Source organism: Hylaeus anthracinus, unplaced genomic scaffold (assembly GCF_026225885.1).
Source record: "Hylaeus anthracinus isolate JK02 unplaced genomic scaffold, UHH_iyHylAnth1.0_haploid 12000, whole genome shotgun sequence".
NCBI classification, from domain to species: domain Eukaryota; kingdom Metazoa; phylum Arthropoda; class Insecta; order Hymenoptera; family Colletidae; genus Hylaeus; species Hylaeus anthracinus.
This window is the reverse complement of record NW_026534347.1, coordinates 1,039,788-1,063,748: the sequence shown is the minus strand read 5'-3', so window position 1 is coordinate 1,063,748 and position 23,961 is coordinate 1,039,788. Positions and strand designations below refer to the sequence as shown.

Below are 23,961 nucleotides of genomic sequence, written 5' to 3'. Positions count from 1 at the left end.
ATAGATGTATTCTTTTGACGCTTGTTGCGGCGAAAGACAGTAATTGAAATTGGCCGAGCTGTATCTTCGAACGTGGTTTTAATTACGTCTCCGCGCGTATGTTCCTCGCGTGTCTAATTAATGCATAACCGAGCGAACTCGCACACGACGAGTGGAAACGTTGACTTGCGTTCGCGACGGAAGAGGTATCTTTAGAACCAGACGAAAGACGATATCATCGAGTGGCTTCGCGCAAACAAAATTAAACGCTCCTGACATTTTGATTATTTATTTAATACAGGGAGCTCTAGCTACACGTTGTAATATTCATCTTAATATTCATCTATTCAAATATATTCGCTGGTTTATCGTCGTTATTTATCGTAATTTAAAATTCAAAGTAATCGTTTCGGCGGAAATGAAATCAGGTCTAACAAGCTGGTACGTGTTCTTACACCGACGTCGTTTTAATTCCAGATGAAGAATCAAGAGTATTCCCTCGAGAGCCTTTCGTTTGTCATTCAGGAGCTTCTATTATCGATGTTGCGGAAATCTTGAGGCATTTTTTATATTAGAACCTTATTTTAGTTCGCTCAAAAGTATCGAAAGAATCTCCGAATGCATTAAATGAAATTGTAGCGTTTGACGATACTTTTTGGAAAATAAATACCAGCCATTCCGTGGCTGAAAAATTCGTCTAAGCGATTCCACGGGTAAGTCGATAAACGGTAGCCATCGTGAAACGGAGACACTTTATCGAACGCAATGGGGGACCTACTCAAAAAAAGAGTGGCCAGGCTGGAAGCCTCGTTAAGACGCGTTCGAGACGGTTTGGGGATGGAGGGACGCTGCTTTCCCATTTCCTTCGTCTCATGATTTGCCATCAACGGCGCCATCTTGAAAGCACTTTAAACCAATTTATTAGCTTCGTTTTTAATCACCCTACCGAGACGTTCGGACCGTCCACGAGGAGAAGAAACGACACCCTCAAGTGCCGTTAGGAAAGAAATTAAAGGCAAGTCCTTCGATCGTGAAAATATTTCTTCTTCGACGACTACGTTCCTTCCTATCCGTCCTGAATAAAGAATTCCACGAAACGTTCCAAATGACTTGTTTTCGAAATTACCTAGCCACGATTAAATCCCAACTATTTCTGTTATTATAGGAAATCGTTCTTTCCACTCACGTAAAAATGAAAGAATTCTACGATTAATTCCTGAGAACGCGTCGTTGGAAAATCGAGCTACTTTGCGTTACTTGTAGAGCGACCTAGCATAGTTCCTACGTTAGCCTAATATTAACAGTGCTACAAATTGCACTATGCGCGACAGATTAATACATATATTTGACCAGAATCCAGTCGACGGTGTTTCGTGACAAGGCAAGCCGGGGCAATTGCGTTTTCCCAGTAAATGTAGTCAACGATCAGGGGAAACGCACTGAATCCCTTTGATCTTGGTATTGACAAACGAGCCTGCTTTGGCAACAAACATTCCCCAGATTTCATTGCGCGAGCTCTTGAGCACGCGAACAATAAACGGACCATAAGCCGGCAGCATCAAGCCTCGAGATAACCAATAAAGCCACGAAAATTAATTTACCGCGGATGAAACTTAGTCAATCGTCGAATAGCTAACCATTTTCGTACCTGTGTCCGATACACAAAATTACCATGTTCAGTGCATTGTTTAACAAAATCTTTCCTAAATTTGTTACGCAACGACCGGGTCCTTGTACTTTGTTTATCTAGACGTTTTGTGCATTTCTGGTACGGATAATTGCTAGATCTATAGTCAGACCTCATTTAGAGCACACATCCATTACCAGACACCCCATATATACGGCCCGAATTATTACTAGAGGGAGGACAGCATAAATTCCGTGGATTTGGAGCTTATAAGTTGTACAATATGTCTTGTTTAGATCTCGAATATAGCCCAGTATTAAATGACTCTAACACGATGACACTGGCTGATCTAATAATAGCTGATTCAACGCTCCTGGTTAAGTTTGTTAATGGACAGAAAAGTAGGTCGCCTATAACTTTTCCACTTATATGTATTATCTAGACTTTTCACGAAGTGACTAACGAAATTAAAAAACTAAATTAAATATAAATAGTGCGGTTCGATTAACCCTATTATTTTGTTACTTTCTGCGACAACCGTGACGGCGAGATTGCTTTGTCTTTCGAAGGAGACGCTTTTCTACGCTTTTAATACAATTTTAAGGCACGACGAACCTTAAAATCCCCTTGATGGACCTAATTTCAATCTGAGAAATGGATTTTATTTATTTCATTCCGCCGCGCCAATCCTATTAGCCCCTTGACGTTCGTCGTAATAAACACAATTTTTCCTTTTCCAAAGGGAGCAATCTAAAGAAAATCTGGGCTTGAAAAATACCTTCCTTCAAGAATGAATCATAAAATTATTAATTATATGTTTACTTCTGAAAAATCAAGCCTGTGCAGTAAAACTCCACACGAGTCAGCATATTTCGATTTTAAAAGTCAATTTTCAGATAAAAATTGCTTTGGTTCGCGTGTATTTTTAATCAGAAACGAAGATCTATTTAAAATTCGCTGATCGGTAAATCTAAACTCTACCGTAATTCTGTTAAACAATCCTCTATCTTTCATTAGCCTATGCACCGAGAAAATGACTGGCAAGCATTGTTAAGCTTTATCCGTTCACCTTTTTCTAGGGAAAGTTTACGTAAACTGCGCAGCGATGGAAAGGAGGATAGGACAACAACGGAGTGCTGTTTGCATGCATGCACAACTTTTTTCAAGGGGCTCGGCTTTGAAACGTCCGAAAAAAATTGGAGCAACGATACACCGAGGAATTTCTTTCACTCGTTCGCCACCGATAAACAAAATAGGCTCTCCTTTGGTAAATATCTGAAAAACTGTTTACACTTTTCCTCTTTGCCTTGTTGCGTATTATTCCAGTAACTGTGGAAATTTTGTGTACATTTTAAACATTTTCTGGGTTATGCCAACACCAACGTTTTTTCAGTGTACATATTTACCAGGTTCCAGTATTTATATCATATTTCGTTTTTTTACTCGTTTAACGAGTTTATTTTATATATTAAAACAAACGAGGCTTTTATTGAATAATTGCATTGGTAATTTATATTGCATGCAACTCTGGGACAATAAAGAATATTACTACTATGATTGCTAGTATGGAATGAATTTAATTAAGAAGTAAATCCCGAAAATATCGAAGTTGAAAGTATTGAAATTTCTACTTTTCAAATTGGATCGAAGATCTCGATATATTGTTATTGCTGCAATATGGCAGACTAACTAGAATTGGCAGAATTTAAAGAAACTCGTGACCGTGGGTAGATTGGCTGTAATTAACAGGGAATGCACGTTGTACGAAACTCGTTGAGATAATTGCGTTACGTTGCAAAAATTAGTACACCGTACACCCCGATGAGTGCTGAATGTAATGCCAACTTCACGTCTCATAATGTAATAATTTGGCTGTTGATTTTATGTGTTAACAATGATCGATGTAAAACCAAATTTAGCAGAAATAAAAGAAAATAAAGTGTCGAAATATTTCTTCTACATCGAATGAAATTTTTAGCGATGGAAAATGGCGGAATCACGGAGCCACGTATCGCTTTGAAGTCGAGAACGTCGGATGCAAAACAATGTAATTTAACGCAACGAAATGGCGACGCGATTAATTAAAATTAATTTCCTTTAATTAACTGCGCATTTGAGATTTTACATTCACTGCTGCGGTAACGTGAATTTCCACTGGGATGCGCGTAAACTCACTGTATCGGTCAGAAATATAAACTCGTTGTAACATTAAATATACATTGCGTCGCTTGTTATGTATTGGGAAAATGTTTGATACAGGACAATACAATTTGTGCTTACGAAATCGCAACGCAGTTATTTGATGTTAATTTCCCATAATTAATTGTATAACTCGAAATTAGAATCAACAGCGAGATTAGTAATGTACTTCCATGAATTTATCACAGTACTCTGTTAACAATTTCTTCCTAAATGGAACTTGCTAGAAATCCAGATCACATTTTCGCATCCACCGCTGTTGGTCGACGCGCTCTTCCGCTCTGTCTTTTTCTTTATCACTGTACCGATCAATAAATACTTCCTTGCACCCTTCTGTTTACATAGCCTGCACAGGTAGCTGCATATTATCTTCACTTCATCGCATCATTTCTCTGATAACTTCACCCTTGCTTCTATCAACCCGTTTGTCTACGTTTCCTCGTTGGACGATTATTACGAGTTAAAACTGAGCGTTGATTCTCCACAGATTTTCTTTCGCACGATAATATTCTGTTGATTCGATACCTAATTGTCGCAATTCACCATCGAATGTTTTCTGAACGTTTTCGTACAGCACTCAAAAAAATGCCAAGGACATTAAGATCTATAGATCGAGCAACGTTCAGGAAATATTCGGTCAAGAATTTGACGCGCTGCGATAGCACGAGTGTGCTGAATAACTGTTCGACGAGTTATTTAGATCGACCACTTCGTTTTGAGGTTGGAAGCCTACTCGACGATGTCGACACAGGTCAAAAGGGATTCGAAATATGCGTTCGAATTGGAATTCTTTGCCATTGTAGAATAAAGGCTTCGAAAGGAGCCTCGAGATTTTACTTATTTTCCTTTTACTATATATTTTTCTTTTTACCGACTTTTATTTCGGGGTGGGTGGATAATTCTGAGCAACCGTGGGATTAATCAGGGAATATCAGGGCCGATAACAGTGCATAGAAATGTTACCTAACAAGCTCACGAAAGTTTAATCGATAACACCTACAGCGCCCTGTTCGTGATTCGAAATGTCAACCGTAAACAGCAATCAGCTCGAAATAATTTGTTTGAGTAGTCCTTCGACCTACCTACTTCACAGTTCATGAGACAAATACATATTCCGCCCACCTAGCTCGCTATCAATTTTACGCAAACTCCTGGAATTGCAATGCCGACTTACGTATGCCTGGCTGTATTTACCGTTACGCGTTCTACTTTTCTTCCAGATAGTTTCTAATTTGTTTGCGATGGAGTAAAAATAGACTCGCGATGTTTTCCGTGAATTAAAATAATACAGCGGAGGGCAGTTTTACCAATCGTGGAATTGAATTCGTATAAACCTCTGTGGTAGTTGTCAACTTTGAATTATTTTTTTAATTCATCAAAAATTCATTTGATTTGAATATTAAACTCAGCTGCGTGCTTCAGAACCAGACTTCGGGACCATTTACTTTGTGTTCCAGATACGATACGCAAAGGAGATATTCCGGAAAATAATAAAAAGCATTCCAGAACGTGAAAACAGAATTTCTCCCGCTGGGTAATAGGATATTTGAGATATTCAGATATTCGACAATCCCTTGGTAAATCGAAAATGGATTGCTCCGCGTGAAAATTCAATTTACGCAGGGAGGAAATTTTGTTTCGAAAGAAAACCATTCCAACGAGAGAAGTCGAAGGTGGAGGGAGCGGTTAAATAGAATTCCTTCTTATTCGATCGGGCGACTCCATTTTTCTGCAATGATTGAATTTTCTACCCAATCGCACGTTTCGTTGCGATACTGTCTCTGTTGTTTATAAACATCCTTGCAGGGAAATAAAGTGGTGCAATTCATCCGCAAGACGTTCAACGAGGGGCATCGATTCAATTTTATAATAAGCTGCAACGACTGAGCTCGTTCCGTTGTTATATACATAGAGAAGCTTATCTGATTACCAGGTCATTCGATAAAACTTTTAATCCTTTCTTTTCCTATCATTGGTTCATTGTCACGGTTTCACCGAGTCGAGCAGATAAAAAACAGGAGAAAAATCTGACAAACAAAAAAAAAGTACCCTGTACTCGCGAAATAGTTAAAAAAAAAAAAAAGAAGACTAGTTTCGATCGTGTCATGGTGTAACGTATGGCTTTATAATGTCAGTGGGTGTAAACTAATTTGCTTGCCAGACTGAAACCAGTTTTAAGTCTTGCAGAAATGCTAGTTTCTCCTATGATAGAATGTTAAGCTAATCATGTTTCCAATGCTTACATAATGAGGAGCGCAACAAACTGACTCACGACGTTGATGATTAATATACACTAATAATAAACTAAAGTGCATCTTGCCAAGGAAACGTTTTTAGACGCGTATCAATGCGAACCGTTTTTCGGGTATACCAACTAGCACGAAAATAAAATCGTTTCGAATGCAGAATACGAAATGCAATACACGCGTTAATGGATACTGTGCAACAATATTATATCAATAGGATAAGTTCCACATACATTATGTATACTTTATGTATGTAGAATATATTATCGTACGTCATAGATGCATAAAATTCATAGTCTAGTTATAATTATGTAAGAAGCATCACAGACAAAGATCGAGAGTTCTAAAGAAAGGTCGTCGTCCTTTTACCAAGCAAATGTGATATTACCAAACTGTAAGGAAATATAACTCCTAAACTAAACATGATATAAAATCGTGGTTCGAGATATTGTTTCTTTTTAAGAAATTATATCAACCCTCCAACCTATGACAACACATGAGCTCGTATAGAATTTGCGTCGAACGTGAAAAACACGAGTTAGACACGTCGTGCGAAAGTGCTCAAGAAATTTTATACCCGATTATGACACGCACGGTCCTACAGTAAATCGTAAGGCGATGGGTTAAATAAAATCACGATAAAATCGGGATGAAAATCGTAATCTCTCCGAGAAAAATCTCGAGCACAATCACTAGCCCTGAATCACTGCTGGAATCGAAAAATCGGATTGATCGCAGTCGTTCGTCGAACCCGGAGGCATAATGCGCACGCGAATCGCAGCAGCACTCTCTATACATAGACGATGGTCGTGCATCGGACACAGGGCTCCGAAACACGACTACCCTCTGATTGGGTTCAGCTCGCACTACCGTACAAATGATTTTGGAGTAGAAGCAGTGGCTTTGACCACGCATCTTTCGAACGTGACGGGTGGTTGCGTGCTCGTGCGTATTCGTTCTGCGACTCACCGGGTAGGGAGAGGATTCGTTGTGAAGGACCACCCAGCGACGAGCGTCGCGACGGCCCCCGAAAGACAAGCACGTGGAGTACGGTATCATGGTGACGGCGCCGACACGAAGGGGGCGTACGATCCGCTCGAATGTTGCCACCGAGGAAACCACGTCTCTACCGGTCGTCCTCGCTCGTGGCCACCCCTGTTCAGCGTATCCTCCGTTTTCGACGAGCGACGCCGACGTTGAAACCCACGTTACGCGTCGCACAAACGAACGTGTCAGAGTGTAACCACGATGGAAAACAATAAGAGGCGACCGGCTACCCGAGGACCACGAGACTCGAGCGTAGCCAGGGAATCCCGAGCGGGGATTGGTCGAAGCGAGTGCCACCGCCGTTTCCCGACCATTGCGCGCAACCGCGCTTCAAGAGATCAATGAAACTCCGAGGTGATCAAGACACTCGCGTAGAAGTGCCCGAGCCCTCACGAGCGAGCACGGCGATCCCCGAAGAAACAAGGGTGAGAATCGGGTCGCGATCCCGCGAATAGTCGATAGCGAAGCGTCGCTCAGGGCCGTTTCAGATCATTCGCGATCTTCCTCTCTTCGGTTCGACTGTACCGAACGAAACTGGATATAAACCGGAAGAAGACGAGGAATAAGAAACACACAGGCTGGTTATGCCAGTAGAGAATGAGGGATGCTTGGTAACAGTCCCTGCGAGTCCATAACGTACGAATAAGACGGATGTGTGATGATGCTCTCCAGTGCTAGGGCGGAAGGGACAAAAAGAACTGTTATCTGGAAACAACGAAACAAGGATTAGCGTGATTAAAAGAAGCTAACGAGTCCATGGCACGTTGATAGGGATAAAGGTACAGTTGTAGTAGGAGGAAGCCTGAAAGAATAAAGTTCAAAGTGCGGTGAAAAAGGGTGGGTATTTAAACGAAAGCTAACGATCGAATCGTTTGGGATGTTTGGAATTTTCCTCTAAATTAGGGGAAGCAAGTCGAATGATAAATTGTCTTTCTTGTCGAGTGTGTATGCTGTTAACCATACGAAGACTGATTGGTCTCAAAGACTACAACTCCTAACTCTAATCGACTTATGAACGTAATTTCCAGTCTCAGTTATTATGCATACACGCACAGCGATTACGCGTACAACACCCGGAACGACAGGGGGTTGCGTCACTGATAAGATTGGGCACGTGGTTAGTGACATGAACGCAAGGGAACACAAGGGAGAGGGGTGAAATGCAGAAGAAAATATGGCGGGAGGGAGCGAGAAAGGGGGTGGCGCTCTCGTGAGCGTAAAAGGGAGAGAGCCTGAAGAAAGATGTGGAAGGGCGTAAATATCAATTTAATTTTAGCATCATCGCGTGCAGCCGATGGCTGCCGCAGGGGCATGTTACAGCCCAGGGAGTTGCTTGCAATATCGATCCCAACTTCACGCACCTGAAGCGCATCTTCTACCTGAAAGTATGGAGAGCAGAGGATAAGAAGGACAACATATCGAGAGGATAAATTCGTGTAGGTACTCGATCATGGTCAACTCGACGAGGACATAAAACTTTTGTCTGGAATAGTAAGAGATTCGTGAAATGACCCTATTACATTCGTCGCAAATAGGCGAGCTAATTTTAACGCGAATATTACCTAACGCTCGTAGAAATGATGAATCGTATTTTCAATAGAACATTCCGTTGGACTCGATACAAGGCTGCGAAACGAACTTCCTTCTGCCATAAATTATTACACCCGACGTTACAGTCTATACAAATATTTAGTCTGTACGCGTGCTGCGAATCGATCGCGAAAATACCGTGTTTTATTAACGCCTTACCCTATTGACAAGTCTCGATAATAAAACCGACCTTGTTGTTATTAAACATTTCGATCATACCATAATGCTGATCGTCGCATTTTCACAAGCGAGGATATGTATAATTAGTTCTGCTTACCTGAAAGAATGTCGCGATGATGTCTTGCGAAACGGTAACCCCATCGCGCCGCGCAAGAATGTTTGGTGGAACTGCGATATCCAACGGAAGTCTTGGTAATTCTACCATGGTCATGGATACCTAACACTTTCATCTGTTCGTTTCTTTCGAAGGATACGCGATCTGAAATAATATACTTAATATTAACACGAGTACGAGATATACAATTTAAAAATTAATTGTTTCTATCTATCGCGACTTCTATAATTGAGTTACTATAATGATATACAATCGATTTCTAAGAATGAGATGTACAATTTCATCGATCATAGATAGGTAAACAAACCCGATGGTGTGACACCATAACCTCACTTTAACAGTAGGTTCTGATAGGAGACCTGACATAATTATAGCTTACAGTGGACAGTTCATCGCGTTATTACTGTAAATAATACCCATTCTTATGCCTAGCTAATACAAGAAGGTAGATTGTTAAAAAATGCTTCGTTAATTTTCTACGTATACTTCGACAAACATATACGAGACTTGTAAATAGTTAACATCGCGACTAATACATAACACGAATAATTTGCTAATATTTCTAATATCTTTTACGTGTAAAGTATACGATAAACATTGAATCTTATACGTAGGAACACTCACCCGAAGTTTTTTTAATTTAAATGCTGATAATCGACGTAACAAATCCGCGCAGCTACAGTGGATTCCAGGTGTCACTACACTTTTGGCGCCCAATTCTTTGAATGCACTATTAACACCAAACTATCATACCGTGTAAAAATTCTTAGAATAACGACTGCAAATGCAGTATTCCATCGTATTCCGTTTGTCCTTTGCCAGGTGAATGCACTCACTAATCCTTTATCGATGATTTGTTTCTAGATCACCTTCATTTCCATATCACAAATTCAGATCTCTAAATATTAAGACAAACACAGGTTCACTTTGATAACGATAGAGATAGTAAATATATGATGAATTAGGTATTAAAAGCAGCGTAACTGAACGTAACCAGCAATAATAGGGTGCATCCAGAAAGGCCATCGCTCGGTGAGCCGCTCAGTGAGCGGATTTAGTACCTGTAGCGCCATCGGTGGTAAAACACCCAAGTTTCTAGTGAAAATAGTTCCTACTATTTTCATAAGGTAGCGCCACCGATATCTTTTAGACAATTATATTATTTATTTTTCTTAAAATTGCATAATTAATACGATTCTTTGCTTTATAATACTACAATATATCAATTCAATTAACATTTCTATGAATAGTTATTTAATTTGGTAATAATTACCAAGCATTTAGTTAGTGGTGCCATCTAGCTGCAATAGCGTGAATTATTTTCATTACAAACTTGAGCATTTTGCCACTGATGGCGTCATTAGTATTCTTATAGAGCGGTTTACCGACCGGTAGCCTTTCCGAACGGAATAGTCTTCATGGAATGAACCCAATGTTATCATTTATCACAATTGCAAACTACATACAGTCATTTTGTCTATGGATATCCACTAAAATTTAAAAGGATTAACGTAACGTGGAGTATCAAATTTTGACACAATTCTTTACCAGAGAAACCTCATACATATTCCAAAGATCAATGCAAAAACATTTTCTCTGATTGGCTAACACAAAGTGGATTGAAGCTTCATGGTTATACTGAGTGATACGCTTCTTGTATTCATAGTCTGTTCGCGTTGCATAAAATCGATGTTATCAGGACTGGCAAAGTTGCAAAAATTTGAGCCGTTCCAGGTAGTACATAACATATTTCTGTTCGATGTTATGGACAGTTACCTACTGCTTATCATTTTTTATATCGTTCCTGGAAAAGTTTTGCGCGCTAAGCAAAGTAGTAGAGCTTCGCGTAATATTATGTTGATCGTTACAAAACAATTACATCCCTTGCGTTACTGGTACGCGTGTCTTGTACCAGTTTAACTGGTTTAACCTTAACCGTGGTATCGATCATTCGTGTTTTACCGTTGCCATGTTTCCAATTCTATTCAAGTATCAAATAGTGGAATACCACGTGATTGTCGTTTACAAATGACCGTTATGACGGGTTATTGTGTTCGTTATTACGAAAATGTGAACGATGTATGACACGTTTGAACCACGTTTTTTGCGAATTTTTCAAAACGCATTCGTCATTTTGCGCTGTACGCTAGGAAATTGATTTCACGAAACTTAATAGACGAAACATGGCGTCTCGAATTAGGTTATAAGTAAAATTCATCCGACCGTATTTTCGTGAATTTCTTATTCATCGTTCATCTGTTTTCGAAGCACGTTAAGTGTACGAACGTAAGTTTGAATACATCGATAAATATTATTAAAGTAGAAATTATTTTTCATTATTTTGCAATGCACGATTCAGTCAGTTCCTTTCATCAAATATGTGACAGTTACTCTGATTTTTGTTCCTAATGTGCAATAATTTGTGAATGTTTATATCTTTATCTCAGAAAGCAAGTATATTAAGCCTAAATTTTGTACACATACCATCTTAAATTGCAACGAAAAATGTATTGGTAGAGTGACTTATTATATCTGTGATAAATTTCAAAACTTTGGACTTAACATAGTTTGCCCTGTGTTGTAGAACAATTATTTCAATCCATTTAAATACATTTTTCAAAAGTGTACCTAATCATCCAAATTCTCTTTACAGTTGCAGAATTCGTTGCAAATATAAACATGGACAAGTATATGATAGTTAAATTTAAATTCATTACAACGCACCAATTATGAAAATATGAAGAGTAGCTGTAAAAAGGAAGACACTGAAGAAACAGAGCGAACGCTAAAGAAGGAAGACAGAAAGAAATATGTCTTTTTTTCTGATCCAGATGTTATTGTTCAACGAGCTGAAAAATCAGCAGCTGTAAGTAAATTTAGGTGTACTTGTTGTTTGTAATCTGTATTTATTTATTTTAAATGTTAACATACTTGCAATATGTAATTTCAGGCAGCCCAAATTAAACAAGATTTTGAATTTCAACAACACCAAGATTATATTGCCAGGCAAATATTCGAAGACAAACTTAATCCTTCTACTCAATTCAACTTAAAAGTCTTAGAAAATTTATTGTCTTATCATCCTGTCCAACCGTATCCGTTTACCTTTATAAGCGCGGTAAAACGAAAACTTGCTTTAGATGATAATTCCAAAGTCTGCAAAAAAGTGCATGATCCAAATAAGAAAAATGTAGCTGATCCGTTCGTTACAGTATTAAAGTCCAATAGCTCTCAGAATTTACACGAAATCGTACAGAAAATGGATCTTATAAGACCGCTAAAAGTTCCGGATTTAAAAATCTCGGCGAAGAAATTAGACTTTGCTACCAGAGAAAATTCTACTTCGAGAGAATTAACGTCTCCTAAATTTGAAACACCTTCGAAGGAACTTATTCATGAAAGAGCGGATAAGCCGACAAAGAGTTTCGAACGAGTTCAACGACGGTTAGACTTTTCGACGTCGGATGTTTCGTCGATAGTCACCAGCGAGATAGAACCGTTGAAGGTGCCAAACATTTCTATATCTTCAAATTTGTCAAAGAAAAAAGAATACATTCGAGAAAACTCCAGAGAGAAAGAGAATCGATCCAAGAGAGTTCGGAAAGAAGAATCTTTGTTCGCGAAGCAGGATGAAGTGGGTCAAGATTTCCTCAAAAGATCTAGAAGCCCTCGGTGTGTCTCTAGAAAAGATTTTCCCGATAACGCAAATGAAACTGCATCGGCTACAAAATTAAAAAACGACAGATTATCGTTTCACATATCGAAAGATAGCGATTTCGTTCTAGTAAAACCAAAATCAAAAAATGTAGCTACTTCTAGTATCAAAAAAGATAATGATAAAAGGCATAGGTCTACTAATCCGCGATCTTTGAAATCGAGAGATGCTTCTTTAGAATCTAGGAATAGAACTTGCAGTAACGAATCGCTTTCGGAGCGTTCTTCAAAATTACCGGACAAGATAACAGTCCGGGAATCTAGAAATGCGTTTGAAAATTTTGATCACAGATATAAAGACGACTTGCAAATAAAGCAACATAAGGTAACTTGTCAGCCTCAAGGAAAATCGAGCAGTGTACCTTTCAAAGAGCAAACCAAAAGGGTATCTGAAAAGATAAAACCGTCTACGAGTAAAACCGAAGGCAAAACGTATGTTACGAACTCCAAGGAGTTTGAAGATAAAGAAAGTATAACGGATTCGAATGTAAGCGTACGAACTCGAAGTCCGAGCACTATTTCTAACCAGCAAATAAAAGTCAAAGATTTAGAAAAAGCTATACAAAACATTCACGCAATTAAATCGAATAAAACTACCGACGATTCGAAATATACGGACAGTTCGTTACCACAGTGCACTAGTACAAATACAAAAAAAGATGAAGAAGAATCATTTACACAAAGCATTACTACTACAGCCAAGCAATCGAGTAATAGTAATAGTAATGAATCTAATTTAAACGATAGCGCGTTGTCGGATGCGTTATTCGATCCGAGAAGAATTTCTTTTCGAGAAGAAAGCAGACAACAACCAGAAGAATTTTGTGATTTAGTAACACCCGAGATGAATCTTCTACCGCGATCTAAGCGAAAAAGACAATTTATACAAAACAGTAATACAGATGCTGATTCCAAGTGCTTAAAGTATAATACAATTAAAACGGAAACAGATCAAGAAGGCATTCCACTGTTACATCCAACTGCTTTACATATGCAATTTCAAGCAGAGCTCCATCTCCTTGATTCCTTTAACGAGTCGCTGAGGCAGGTTATGGATGTTGAAAAGTGTTTATATAATGTTAAACAGGACCAAGATAAAGAGTTACCATTGCAGCATAGTCAATCAAATGATCATGGAAAATCGCATTTCTCTAAATCGTCGGGTGAAAGAAACGCCGACAACATGGAACAATGTAGTGAAATTAGTAAATTACATAAACATGTCACAACCGATAAAGCGCATTACCCTACAAGTCCGACTACGGTAAATGAGTTTGATAATCTGCATAAAATGAATAAGCCAGTAGTTAAAGCAGTAGAAGTACAAACTCAAACGGTAAACGATATGGCGACGCAAACGGAAATACGTTCAACTCGACGAAATGTACAAAGTAGATGTTCTGAGATTTGCGGCGTCTCATACGAACGAGGATTTGCTGGCGATAGCGAGATTCCTCAACTTTCTTTGGATTCCGCGGAACAATTCGAAGACTTGGATCAAATAGAAGAAATATCGTTACCTAGTAAATTAAGGACAATGTCGGAAATAAGTTTACACGAAACTACGTCATCTATACGAACAGAAACTGGAACGGAGATTAGCATTTCCACTCGAGATATAACTTGTTCTTTTAATAAATATATAGATCTAGAAATTGCACAATTAATAAAAGATGAAAAACAGAGATACGATAAATTCGAGATGTTGTTTAAGTCACGCGAGAAGACGTTAAATGATCGAACTAAAAAATTGGTAAAGTTGGAGGAACGGAAGCGTGCGTTAAAGGATACCGGCCAAGATAGCCGCGTTAGCTCTGTGAAAAAGAAACAAAGAGCTTTACTTTTAAAATTGCAACAAGAAAAGGATGAGATGAGCAGGTTGAAGGAGCTTCATAAAATTGCGAGCCAAGAACGTAAACTTATGTTGCAAAAACAAAGGAACATGTTCAATCCTCAAATGTCCACTAAAAATATTTTAACTAAATTGAAAAGAAGTGCGGATAGCCAATCACCGAGAAGATTATCCGGTCCGATGAAGGGTTACGATATAAGAAGTAACAGCTCTATGAGTTCTTTGGTTGATTCCGATAAGTCTCAGCACGATCGTTCTCAGACAGATGGACGCATGCAGATGTCTGAAAATGAGTTACGCTTCTCTAAATTGGACCTACCAAAAAGTAGTAAATTCACAGATTTCGTCCAAGAGCCTGACGAGTCCTTCTTAAGATTCGACAAATCTAGCGAAGTCGTTCAAAGCAATACGTCTCAAGAAAAGTGTCCTTATAAATTGCAGAAAGATGGGAACAAATCCAAGTATGAAATAAAGTCGAGGAAATTCGAGGAAAAAATGCCTAGAGCGGATAATTTAAGATTGAAGTCGCATCAACATTCCGTCGATCCAAAATTGATATCGGCTCGTTCCATGAGTATTCCTGGAAAATATTATTTCGAAAAAGAAAAGTCTCCCGATGTTTCTGAATTGTTGCAACAGAATTTAAATAATTCCATTTCCGAACATGCTAAATCAGAATCGGATACTCTGGTAGAAGAACTGTCTAAGAAATCAAAGCCTTCTCATATGTCTGATAATCACTTTCAGAGTATAGTATCGCCAAGAGAACGAGAATCTTTATCGAAAGTTACAGTCGCGAACAGTGAAACTGTTCCTGAAGAAATAAGTTCTGTTAGCCAAGACACTGTATCAAAGACATCGAAATCATCCCAAGTCTCTGAAGACATTATACAGACACATTCGAAAAGTTCTAAAAGAAGTAGTAAATCAATTCCAACCGATATGTCGAAAAAAACTCAATACAGTACCGAATCGAAATCGAATATTAAACGTAAAGCATCAAAATGCCAAAAAAGCAAATCATCTTCTAGCATACTTACGGAAAATATATTACGATCCAAGTCCAATTCTCAGATGTCGGAAGAGTTTATTAAACATCATAATAAACGAACGAGAATGGAGAAGGAATTTATTCAGTCCGATAAAAACGATGAGAACGGGATTTTGGATAGCATGGATCACGACGAAAGCCAGAGTTTTCTGCAAACTTTAACTAGGCATTCCAAACCTACGAAAGATAAGAACTTTAAATTATTTACCGATATAATAGACGATTACGAGAGTAAAGAGAATATATTATGTCAAAAAATATTTGACAAAAGCGTCGAAGCCTATGAGAGTTCCTTTCATAGTCAAGATAAGAGCACGCACAATCTGGATAATATGTCTACGAAATCGCAAGTCAGTAATTTTGCGGTTTCTCATCATAGTTCCGGGGAGAGCGATCGAAATTACTCAAAATCCGTGGTCGTGAGATCTCAAGATCACAATTTGAAAACTTCAAAGAAACTTGAACAGTAAGTACATGCATAGTCGATTATCTATTTAGATTCTTCACATTATTCACCGTTTTAATTTTATTAACTATTTTTAATACATCGTAACATTCGAGCTAAATTAATAAAATTGCGAATCGTTAAAGACATGTGTAAGAAATCTAATAATAAACTGTGTATTCACACCGTGAAGCAAAGCATTGTAAAAATAGACTCTCTGCACCGGCGATCTGCATTCCACCGTTATTGGGGTATTTCACGGTAGCGGAGAGTGTCCGGTTTTATCGTTGCAATTAAGTAATTTTTTTTTTCTAAATAATGTCAAGTTCCTGTAATCGCCACGTTAATTTGTTTATGATCATCTAAATATTATGGAAAGTGTATTCGTGATATCAGACGTGGTTACGTTGTTTAGAATTTTGAATGCACGCGAAGCCGCACTTACATCACGGAAAAACTGCGTGGAAGAGTGGATGGCCTGGCATGCAAAACTACGAACTGAAGAAGATCGTGTTGCACGAATGGAACAAGCTGCACTTAAACTTGTAACCACAACGTCCAATGTTTTCTCTCAACAAGGTAAATTAAAGTTATCCACGTTGCGTATAAATTAAACTTCGAACGAGTTTTTATTTGAAATAAATACGTATTTTTTTTAACTCTGATGACTATCAGAGAGAAGTGTGTGTCCCTTTATAGATACAACTGTCTCATCCGACACGAGCGATATCGAAGGAAGAATAGAATTACTCACTGAAAGATTGGCAGAACGGCGCCTAGAAATGTCACGTCTGAAGAGAGAAGCCAGAAAGCAAACGAAGCAAAAGCTTCGAGCTTTGGAAACTAATTTGTTAAATCAAATCAAGGTGAGTATAAAAATTACATCGAAATACATTCGCTGGTACATTTCGCGCGCTAAATAAATCCTCTTTTGCAAACAGAAATACGATACAACCATTCATGAAATGCGTAGAAAGCTGGAATCGAAAAAGGGAACAAATAAAGACAGCGATAAGTTAGCGATAGAGTCGAAATCATTAGCAGACTTTAAAGTACCTGAAATTCCTCTGAAGAGGATTCAAGATATATTTAAAAATAGCGATTTGTTAAGATCTAGATCAGAGTCCGATTTGTTATCTACGAAAAGACCAACGAGAGACCCTATGAAAACTATTAATTTACTTCGAAACGAGAACATTGGAATTAAATATGATAAAAATTATTCTGAGAAAATAACCCCGTCTTCTTCTAGAAATGTACGAACTTCGGAAAAATTGAGCTCCACGAGAGCGGGTGCTATTGGTCGCAGTATCGAAACTATTCTCGATGAGTGCAGACCAAAACAAACTGAATCCGATAAACTTGGTTCGATATCGTCGGTTGCTTCCGATGATGTTCAATCTGACAAACATATTACTTACAGAGGTAAAGCGTACCTAGACGAAATGCAAAACAGACAAACTGTATCTGACGGAAAAAGGTCCAGTATCACAGAAGATATCGAAACGGAAATTAGCGCAGCAAAATCTGACGAAGATATACCTACGCAATCGGAAATAAAACTTTCCAAAAATGATACTACCATTCAATCTGACTTAAGAGAATATAAATCAGATTTTGATACCGCCTCCGAACAGTCTCGAGCAAAAAGTATCTCTTCGCAATCGGATGCTGACAAAGTACAAGATTCCGAGTACTCCCGTATTCCGCCGGAAAAATCTAACGCTGACGATTCCAAGGCAGAAATTAAGACTGAAAGCGCCGACGAAATGCTTGGCGTCTCTCGAAAGTTGGACTTTCTACGTTTAAATAACAAAACTTTGTACGAAGACATAAATTCCCTTGAGAACGAATTTAAAATACTTTCGGAAATGATGTTACGCTTCAGTAAAAAATCCTCCGAAGAGTCGCGAAATAACGAAGAAAAAAGCACTTCGAAAGATATATCGGAAATTCTTTTGAAATCTGACAAAAACAATGAAATTCACGATATGACATTTACAATAAAAAATAAAGATACAGAACTTGAACGCAAGGAGACTGATTCTGACGTTTTACAATACTTGAAAAATAGTCATTTTAACGACAGCAAAAGTGTAGTAGAAGAAGTTGATAATGTTATGTCCGTTATTATGCCACAAGACGATACATCCCTTTCGAAATCGAATCAAGAAATCGATTACAAAGCAAGGAGTAAGGAGATTTTAAATGTGATTGAAAAATCAATAATATCAGAGCACATTAAAGCTACCGAGAATGATTCGAATCGTTCGAATACATTAACCGAGAACAACAAATTAATTGTACATGAAAAAAGTGGAAAGACGTCGAGCGATCCCTCTGCAGAAACTGATATAAAATCTGTATCTAAAATTTATTCGAGAACAACGCAGGATAAAGAAAGTATAGATACAGAGGAAAATGCATCCGAAGTAGCGTACACTCCCCGAGAAGATGACATTGAAAAAAGTATAGTTGACTCGCATGTCTTAGAATCAAATAGAAATTCCATAACGCCTTCAGAAAGAATAGACGACGAACATAGTTCGATAATAAATAATGCAATTAGTACGTACAGTCAGTCGGAACATAATAGCGACGTCATTTCTCAAAAACTTCCGCAGAATGTTACAAAACGAACAACAGCTGCAGATTGTGCAATCGAATTATCGAAAAAAGAAGTTTCTCCGCAATCTTTGAGTCCAATTGAAAAAACTGTCAAGATTAAAGAAGTAATAAATAAACATAAGACAGAATCCGATGATAACGATGTCAAGATAACTCAAGATGAAGTTGCGGAATTAGAAGAAACTTCTTCAAAATCGGTTGAATCACCGTTTGCTAAAAATGATTGGACCATATCTGATTCGTTTCAAGCTCAGCAAGACGCTGCTATTTTCGAGTTGGACAAATCTCAAAATCCAAATTTGAACTTGTCTAACGATGATTCCAGCAATTTCCTGGATATGAAAGATATATCTCGGTCGAATGATAATTCGAAATTCCAAAATGTAGAACAGAATGTAAGTAGCGACATAAACGATGCGTCTTTTGTCCCGGATTATGAATCTACAAACATCGATATATATGGAATTAAATGTGATGAAACGGTACCAGATTATCACGTTGAGTTAACAAACGATAAAATTAATTATATATTGGGTATAGCGACCACGGATACCAATAAAGAGGAAAATGAAGAAGAAACTATACATACTATAGAAACTGATGATTTCCAAAAGGCCATTTATGATTCTGTGACGAAAATATTGGATAAAGTTGAAAAGAATATCGATAATAACTCGATAAAAGAAAAAATAGAGAGTCATTCGGAGATCAGAGAAAATGAAATGAAACCAGTAGTAAACGAGGAAGAAACTATTTCTCTGGATAATGATAAGAATGTTAACAAAGACATAACAGTGGCTAAAGATGATACCGAACCTACTATAGACGTTAATTTAAACGTTGAAATTAAAGATGATGATGATCATGATGATGATGATGATGATGATGATGAAACATATCATATTGAAACGAAATCGCAGGAAGTTATAATAACAGAATTGGAACCTGGAAGTGTGGAAGATGATTTATTATCGGAACTTGAAATTGACGCTAAAGTAGAATTTCTAGAAGAAGAACAACCTGTAGAAACAAATAAATTCGAAGACATCGCGGAAACAGAAGCAAAAATAACGCAAGATGAAGCGTTCCTAGCACCCGTAATAGAACAAGATAGTTCCGATGGTGAACAACTTGATAATTTAATTGAAATAGCTGAAAGTGGTTTGGACATCATAGAAAAGCAGGCTTTTGTTGCTGAATTGGAATTAATATCGGACGATAAGATATGCATTTCACCTACAGATACTTCGGATAATAAAATAGAGGGTGCAGATAATGTCAAAACAAGAAGATATACTGAATTAACTACACCTAGTACACCTAACGACACGGCGAACAAGACATTTAACATTTTGAAAGACCCAGAATACGAAGATATCTCGGAAGAAAGTCTCGAAGTTTCAGAAATTTTTGATAAAAGTGAAGTTCAGAAGACTCTCCCCATACAAAAGACATCTTCTATTCCAGAAAGATACGAAGCGGTACAAAAATCGGACGAGGTATTGAGAATACTCGATGAAATTACACAAAAATCTTTGACAAGTTCGAATCTTGTTGAAGAAGAATTTCAAAGCGATAAGCAGATCTCCGAAAAGAGTGGAAAACCACAAGCAGAGATTTCAGGTAAAGATGACATTTTGCTTTCGAAAGTTGATGACAAGTCTATGGAAAATGTATACCATTTGGAAAGCCAGACATCTAAAACAGTAACAACAGAAGAGGCAAATCAATCAGTGCAATTGATAGTTGCCCTGAATGATACAGAAGACAAAGAAAACCAAGAACAATATGCATCTTCTGAGTCAAGTGGAGGTAGGGATACTCCGAAAGGCGTATCAGAAATTGAGATGGATTCGCCCAGAGATTCCAATGATTCAAGATTAGACATCGATGTGTTAAATGATGATCTATTGAATAATCCTAACGCGGAAAATCAAAATGTCGATTCGAAGAATACATACCATGCAACCCCCATCGTTGCTACATCTGAGAAGGATATAGAAGTCATGATCGACAAGTTAAAAGGTACATTTTTATTTTTGTATAATGTAAACTTTTACTTGAGTTATAATATAGTTAAGGGTGAACAACGCGCAGTTTTGACACAGTTCGATTTGAATTTTACTAAGATATATTTTGTAAATATTCTACTAATTTTTTAAACTTAGCGCTGAATAGATATTTAAAAGCATAAATCTAATTAAACGCAATTAATTAAGTTAATTTTACTTTACGTTGGTTCCGTAATTTTGAGTACCGATAATTACACTATTTGTACATATATATTACATACATTACAGAGACACGTTTTGATTTTTATAATGGCTGTGTATTCTTGTGCAAAGCATTGCCTCGTATAGCCATGTATTGTTTATTTTCAGAATAGCAAAGTCGAGATAATAATTACTTAAAGGTAATACAACACGAAACTTTGAATAAAATGAACATTGACTTGTGTTTTATTTTTGTAAAAATCGGTGTCGCATGAGTGCTTGACCTTTAATTATTAATTTCTGTATGCACAAGGAAAGCCTGTAAATATTGTGCAACACAACACATATACGTAAAATATTTTTATCTTCTGTTTACTCTCAGTATCTTCAGGAAGAAATTATCATTGTCAACAAATTTTACTTGGAATGTCCAATTTCATCACAGCTTTATAATATTTTATTAATGCATCGAGAAAATTTTGTTATCTATATTTGGACTTTTTTATGTTAATTCTCAAAGCACCTAATCGAAGTAAACTGCGGACTCATAGTGTAATGTAAAGATTCGTGTTGCTTTTCCTGGATAAATTAATTATAAAGCCTTCCGCGAATCCCTATAAATTCACATTTTTATTTATATAGCATCGTTGGAACAACCTGGCTTGGAAGTCGCCGAATTGGAAGCAAAACTGCTTCGCATTGAACAGCTTCAAATTGAGTTAGAGGTAAGAATAAGCTCCTCCGGTATTTCTTCTAGTGTAATCGTTGCTTAACGGTATATACTTTTTTATTTTAATAGATTAAAAAATTGGAAGCAGAGGAAGTATCTTACTATGTTAGAGAAATACCCAACAAGCCACCACCTCCCTACACACCACCCGGTGGTGGCGGTCGAATTTCAGTGTCGCTTGGGTCACCTTCTCCTCCACCAGCTGTGATTCCCTCGAACATAGAAGAATTAACAGCATTCACGGAAAAAGCTACAACCCTAATATTCAGAGCGAGAGAAGCTGGAGAAGACATAATGAGTTTAGAAGCTCCTCCTGAGATCTGCGAGTTAACCAAAGAGAACGATGAGACTGTAAAGAAGGATAGAAGAATTTACAATACATTCCTCTTCGATCTGTGCAAGGAAACGATCGCCGAGGTTTATCAAGCCGAGTATGAGAAACCAGGTCCGAGTTGGACGAAACCAAACGTAAAAACAAAACCCACGATGAAACTTCCAAAAACTGTAGAGGAACTTAATGAATATGTTAACAAAGAGGTAGCTACGTTGTTTGGCTTCAAAACGAAACTACAACGAGAAAATATGGTGATGCGTTGGAGTAGGAAACGAAGAGATAGAGTCGACGAATTGCTGGCTAGAGAGGCCCAGGCTGAAGAGGACGAGTGGACCAAATTTCATAATGACGAACTCGCGGTAAAAAATGGTCTTACCGTAGCTATATTGGATACCCTGCTAATGGAAACTGTGAACGTAGTTGAAGTGGCATATGCGAAGAAAAGGAAAGTAATGATTTAGTTTTGTTACAAAAATATGATTGAGTTAACGGTATGCCTTTTATCAATTATCTATTTCTATCTTAAACAAAAGACCCCGCTTGTTCCGTCTATACTCGTCAAAATAGGAACGAGATTCGTGTACAAGTATCGAGGTTCTACTGTTGTATTTAACCTCGAAATTTTGTAAACTGACCTCAACTGTCATATCTTTAATGAATTTACCAAGTAATTAATTTTTATCTATTTTATGCCCTGTATATGATCCCTGTACGTAGGCTGGTTCCTATTTATTTCTTTGATAAATTGTTTGTTCTCGAATAAGGAAAGTATGAATGATGATTTCACTGTAGTAGGAAGTATACGAGGTCCATTTTGCGAGTTATAGAATTATAGAAAACGTTTGTATTTAGCAGTCGCAAGTGCGTAGAGACATCAATAATCAAACCTTAAGTTTATTTCAAATTTTTATTAAAGTAAAGATTATTCTTAAAACACGTAGTGTAAGTATATTACAGTTTATATTTACATGTACCGAGAGATGTGGTAGCATATTTATAAGAATCACGTTCATATTTACTTGCAGGAAAAATGTAATTTGTTTATTCCGAACGTATTTTGTTCGAGTTTTGCGTGTAATAATATTTGCGTTGGTAGAAGTCGTTGGCTGTGGAACGTAGATACGTCTTTACCGTAGCCGGGTTGAAATATTTTGATAGTTCAAGGTCACTCCCCAGTAAACACCAGCAGGTCACCCGAATACTCATTTATACTTTTAATAAAAGAATGAAATTACATTCCAAAATTGATAGTTTCCGAGATATTCGGATGGCCTGTTTTTTTTCCTTCGAGGTCACAAAGAAATAGAATGAAATGGCAAAGAAATGGGTCTCGAGCAGCCAAAATCTTTTACTTTGACTATAAGCCACGTCGGACTTCATAGAGTTATGCTCAACTATTTCTAATGAAATTAACAAAATTTTAACCAAAAGACTGATACTGTAGGGCCATTTCGATTCGAATTGAAAAGATATTAAAGAGGAACATGGGTTCATGGTAGCCAGTGGTAAAATTGGTTACGAATTAGCGTTGAAAAACTCTCAACGTTGACTGTAGCGGAGAGATAGCTTCATGGTTTGCTGCGTGTAGCCCTTTTATCGTATAAGAAATAACGTACGAATGTAAAAGCATTACATTTGTGTCATCAAGCGTTAACAACTGTGAATGTCAATGTGTATATTTTCACCTGTTTTGATCAACGGATATCTAGATTCATTTCCGTTGGGACATGAACTTTCACATTTGCGGTTGTGATGTCGATTTGATGCTCACGAAATGATCAGAGCGGCATGTTGATTGTGTGAAAGTACAGGAGCGACGGGGGTGAGTGAAACTTTAGTCTTAAATTCGTTCGATCGAGCTTCTGTGCGACTTTTGAAACCGTCGCGTAACGCTCGGTCTTTTTAACGTGTGACCTCCAAAACTTTTGTGTGATCTAGGAATGTACATACATACGATATCGCTCAAACTTTAGCGTGCGCATGCTTTCTCGACTGCAGAAAGTTTGGTTGA

General features: G+C 37.7%; 2 protein-coding genes and 1 long non-coding RNA gene across 7 annotated transcripts in view; 2 read left to right on the top strand and 1 right to left on the bottom strand.

Moving 5' to 3' along the window:
- The window catches only part of LOC128890044 (uncharacterized), a 64,725-nt gene extending 57,728 nt beyond the window's left edge, over window positions 1-6,997 (top strand). Inside the window, exons 2-3 of the long non-coding RNA XR_008460538.1 lie at window positions 2,686-2,873; window positions 5,263-6,997. This is a non-coding gene — a long non-coding RNA (uncharacterized LOC128890044). The remainder of the gene's footprint in view (window positions 1-2,685; window positions 2,874-5,262) is intronic.
- The window catches only part of LOC128890018 (cGMP-specific 3',5'-cyclic phosphodiesterase-like), a 67,504-nt gene extending 57,524 nt beyond the window's left edge, over window positions 1-9,980 (bottom strand). The window contains exons 1-2 of one of the 2 annotated variants that reach the window (XM_054148160.1): window positions 9,608-9,980; window positions 8,966-9,127 (exon numbers count right to left, since the gene is read on the bottom strand). In XM_054148160.1, the coding sequence (XP_054004135.1) occupies window positions 8,966-9,079 (114 nt within the window). In that variant the 5' untranslated portion in view covers window positions 9,080-9,127; window positions 9,608-9,980. Of the gene's footprint in view, window positions 1-8,965; window positions 9,583-9,607 lie in introns of those variants that run through there. The other variant, XM_054148159.1, reaches the window with a different exon arrangement.
- A 405-nt stretch (window positions 9,981-10,385) lies between these two features.
- LOC128890013 (centrosome-associated protein 350-like) lies at window positions 10,386-22,986 on the top strand. 4 transcript variants are annotated; one of them, XR_008460535.1, is made up of 9 exons: window positions 10,724-11,269; window positions 11,637-11,849; window positions 11,934-16,066; window positions 16,461-16,624; window positions 16,721-16,911; window positions 16,987-20,698; window positions 21,055-21,086; window positions 21,529-21,611; window positions 21,686-21,740. XR_008460535.1 is itself a non-coding variant. In XM_054148141.1 (8 exons), exons 2-8 carry the CDS (start codon window positions 11,721-11,723, stop codon window positions 22,409-22,411), a joined length of 9,138 nt encoding a protein of 3,045 aa, XP_054004116.1. In that variant the 5' UTR covers window positions 10,386-10,717; window positions 11,637-11,720; the 3' UTR covers window positions 22,412-22,986. The 4 variants fall into 4 exon arrangements, 3 of the variants coding, with proteins under 3 accessions (XP_054004116.1, XP_054004117.1, XP_054004115.1); XM_054148141.1 differs by lacking the exons at window positions 10,724-11,269; window positions 21,055-21,086 and adding an exon at window positions 10,386-10,717 and having other exon boundaries at window positions 21,686-22,986; XM_054148142.1 differs by lacking the exon at window positions 21,055-21,086 and having other exon boundaries at window positions 16,745-16,911; window positions 21,686-22,986.
- The last annotated feature ends 975 nt before the right edge of the window (window positions 22,987-23,961 follow it).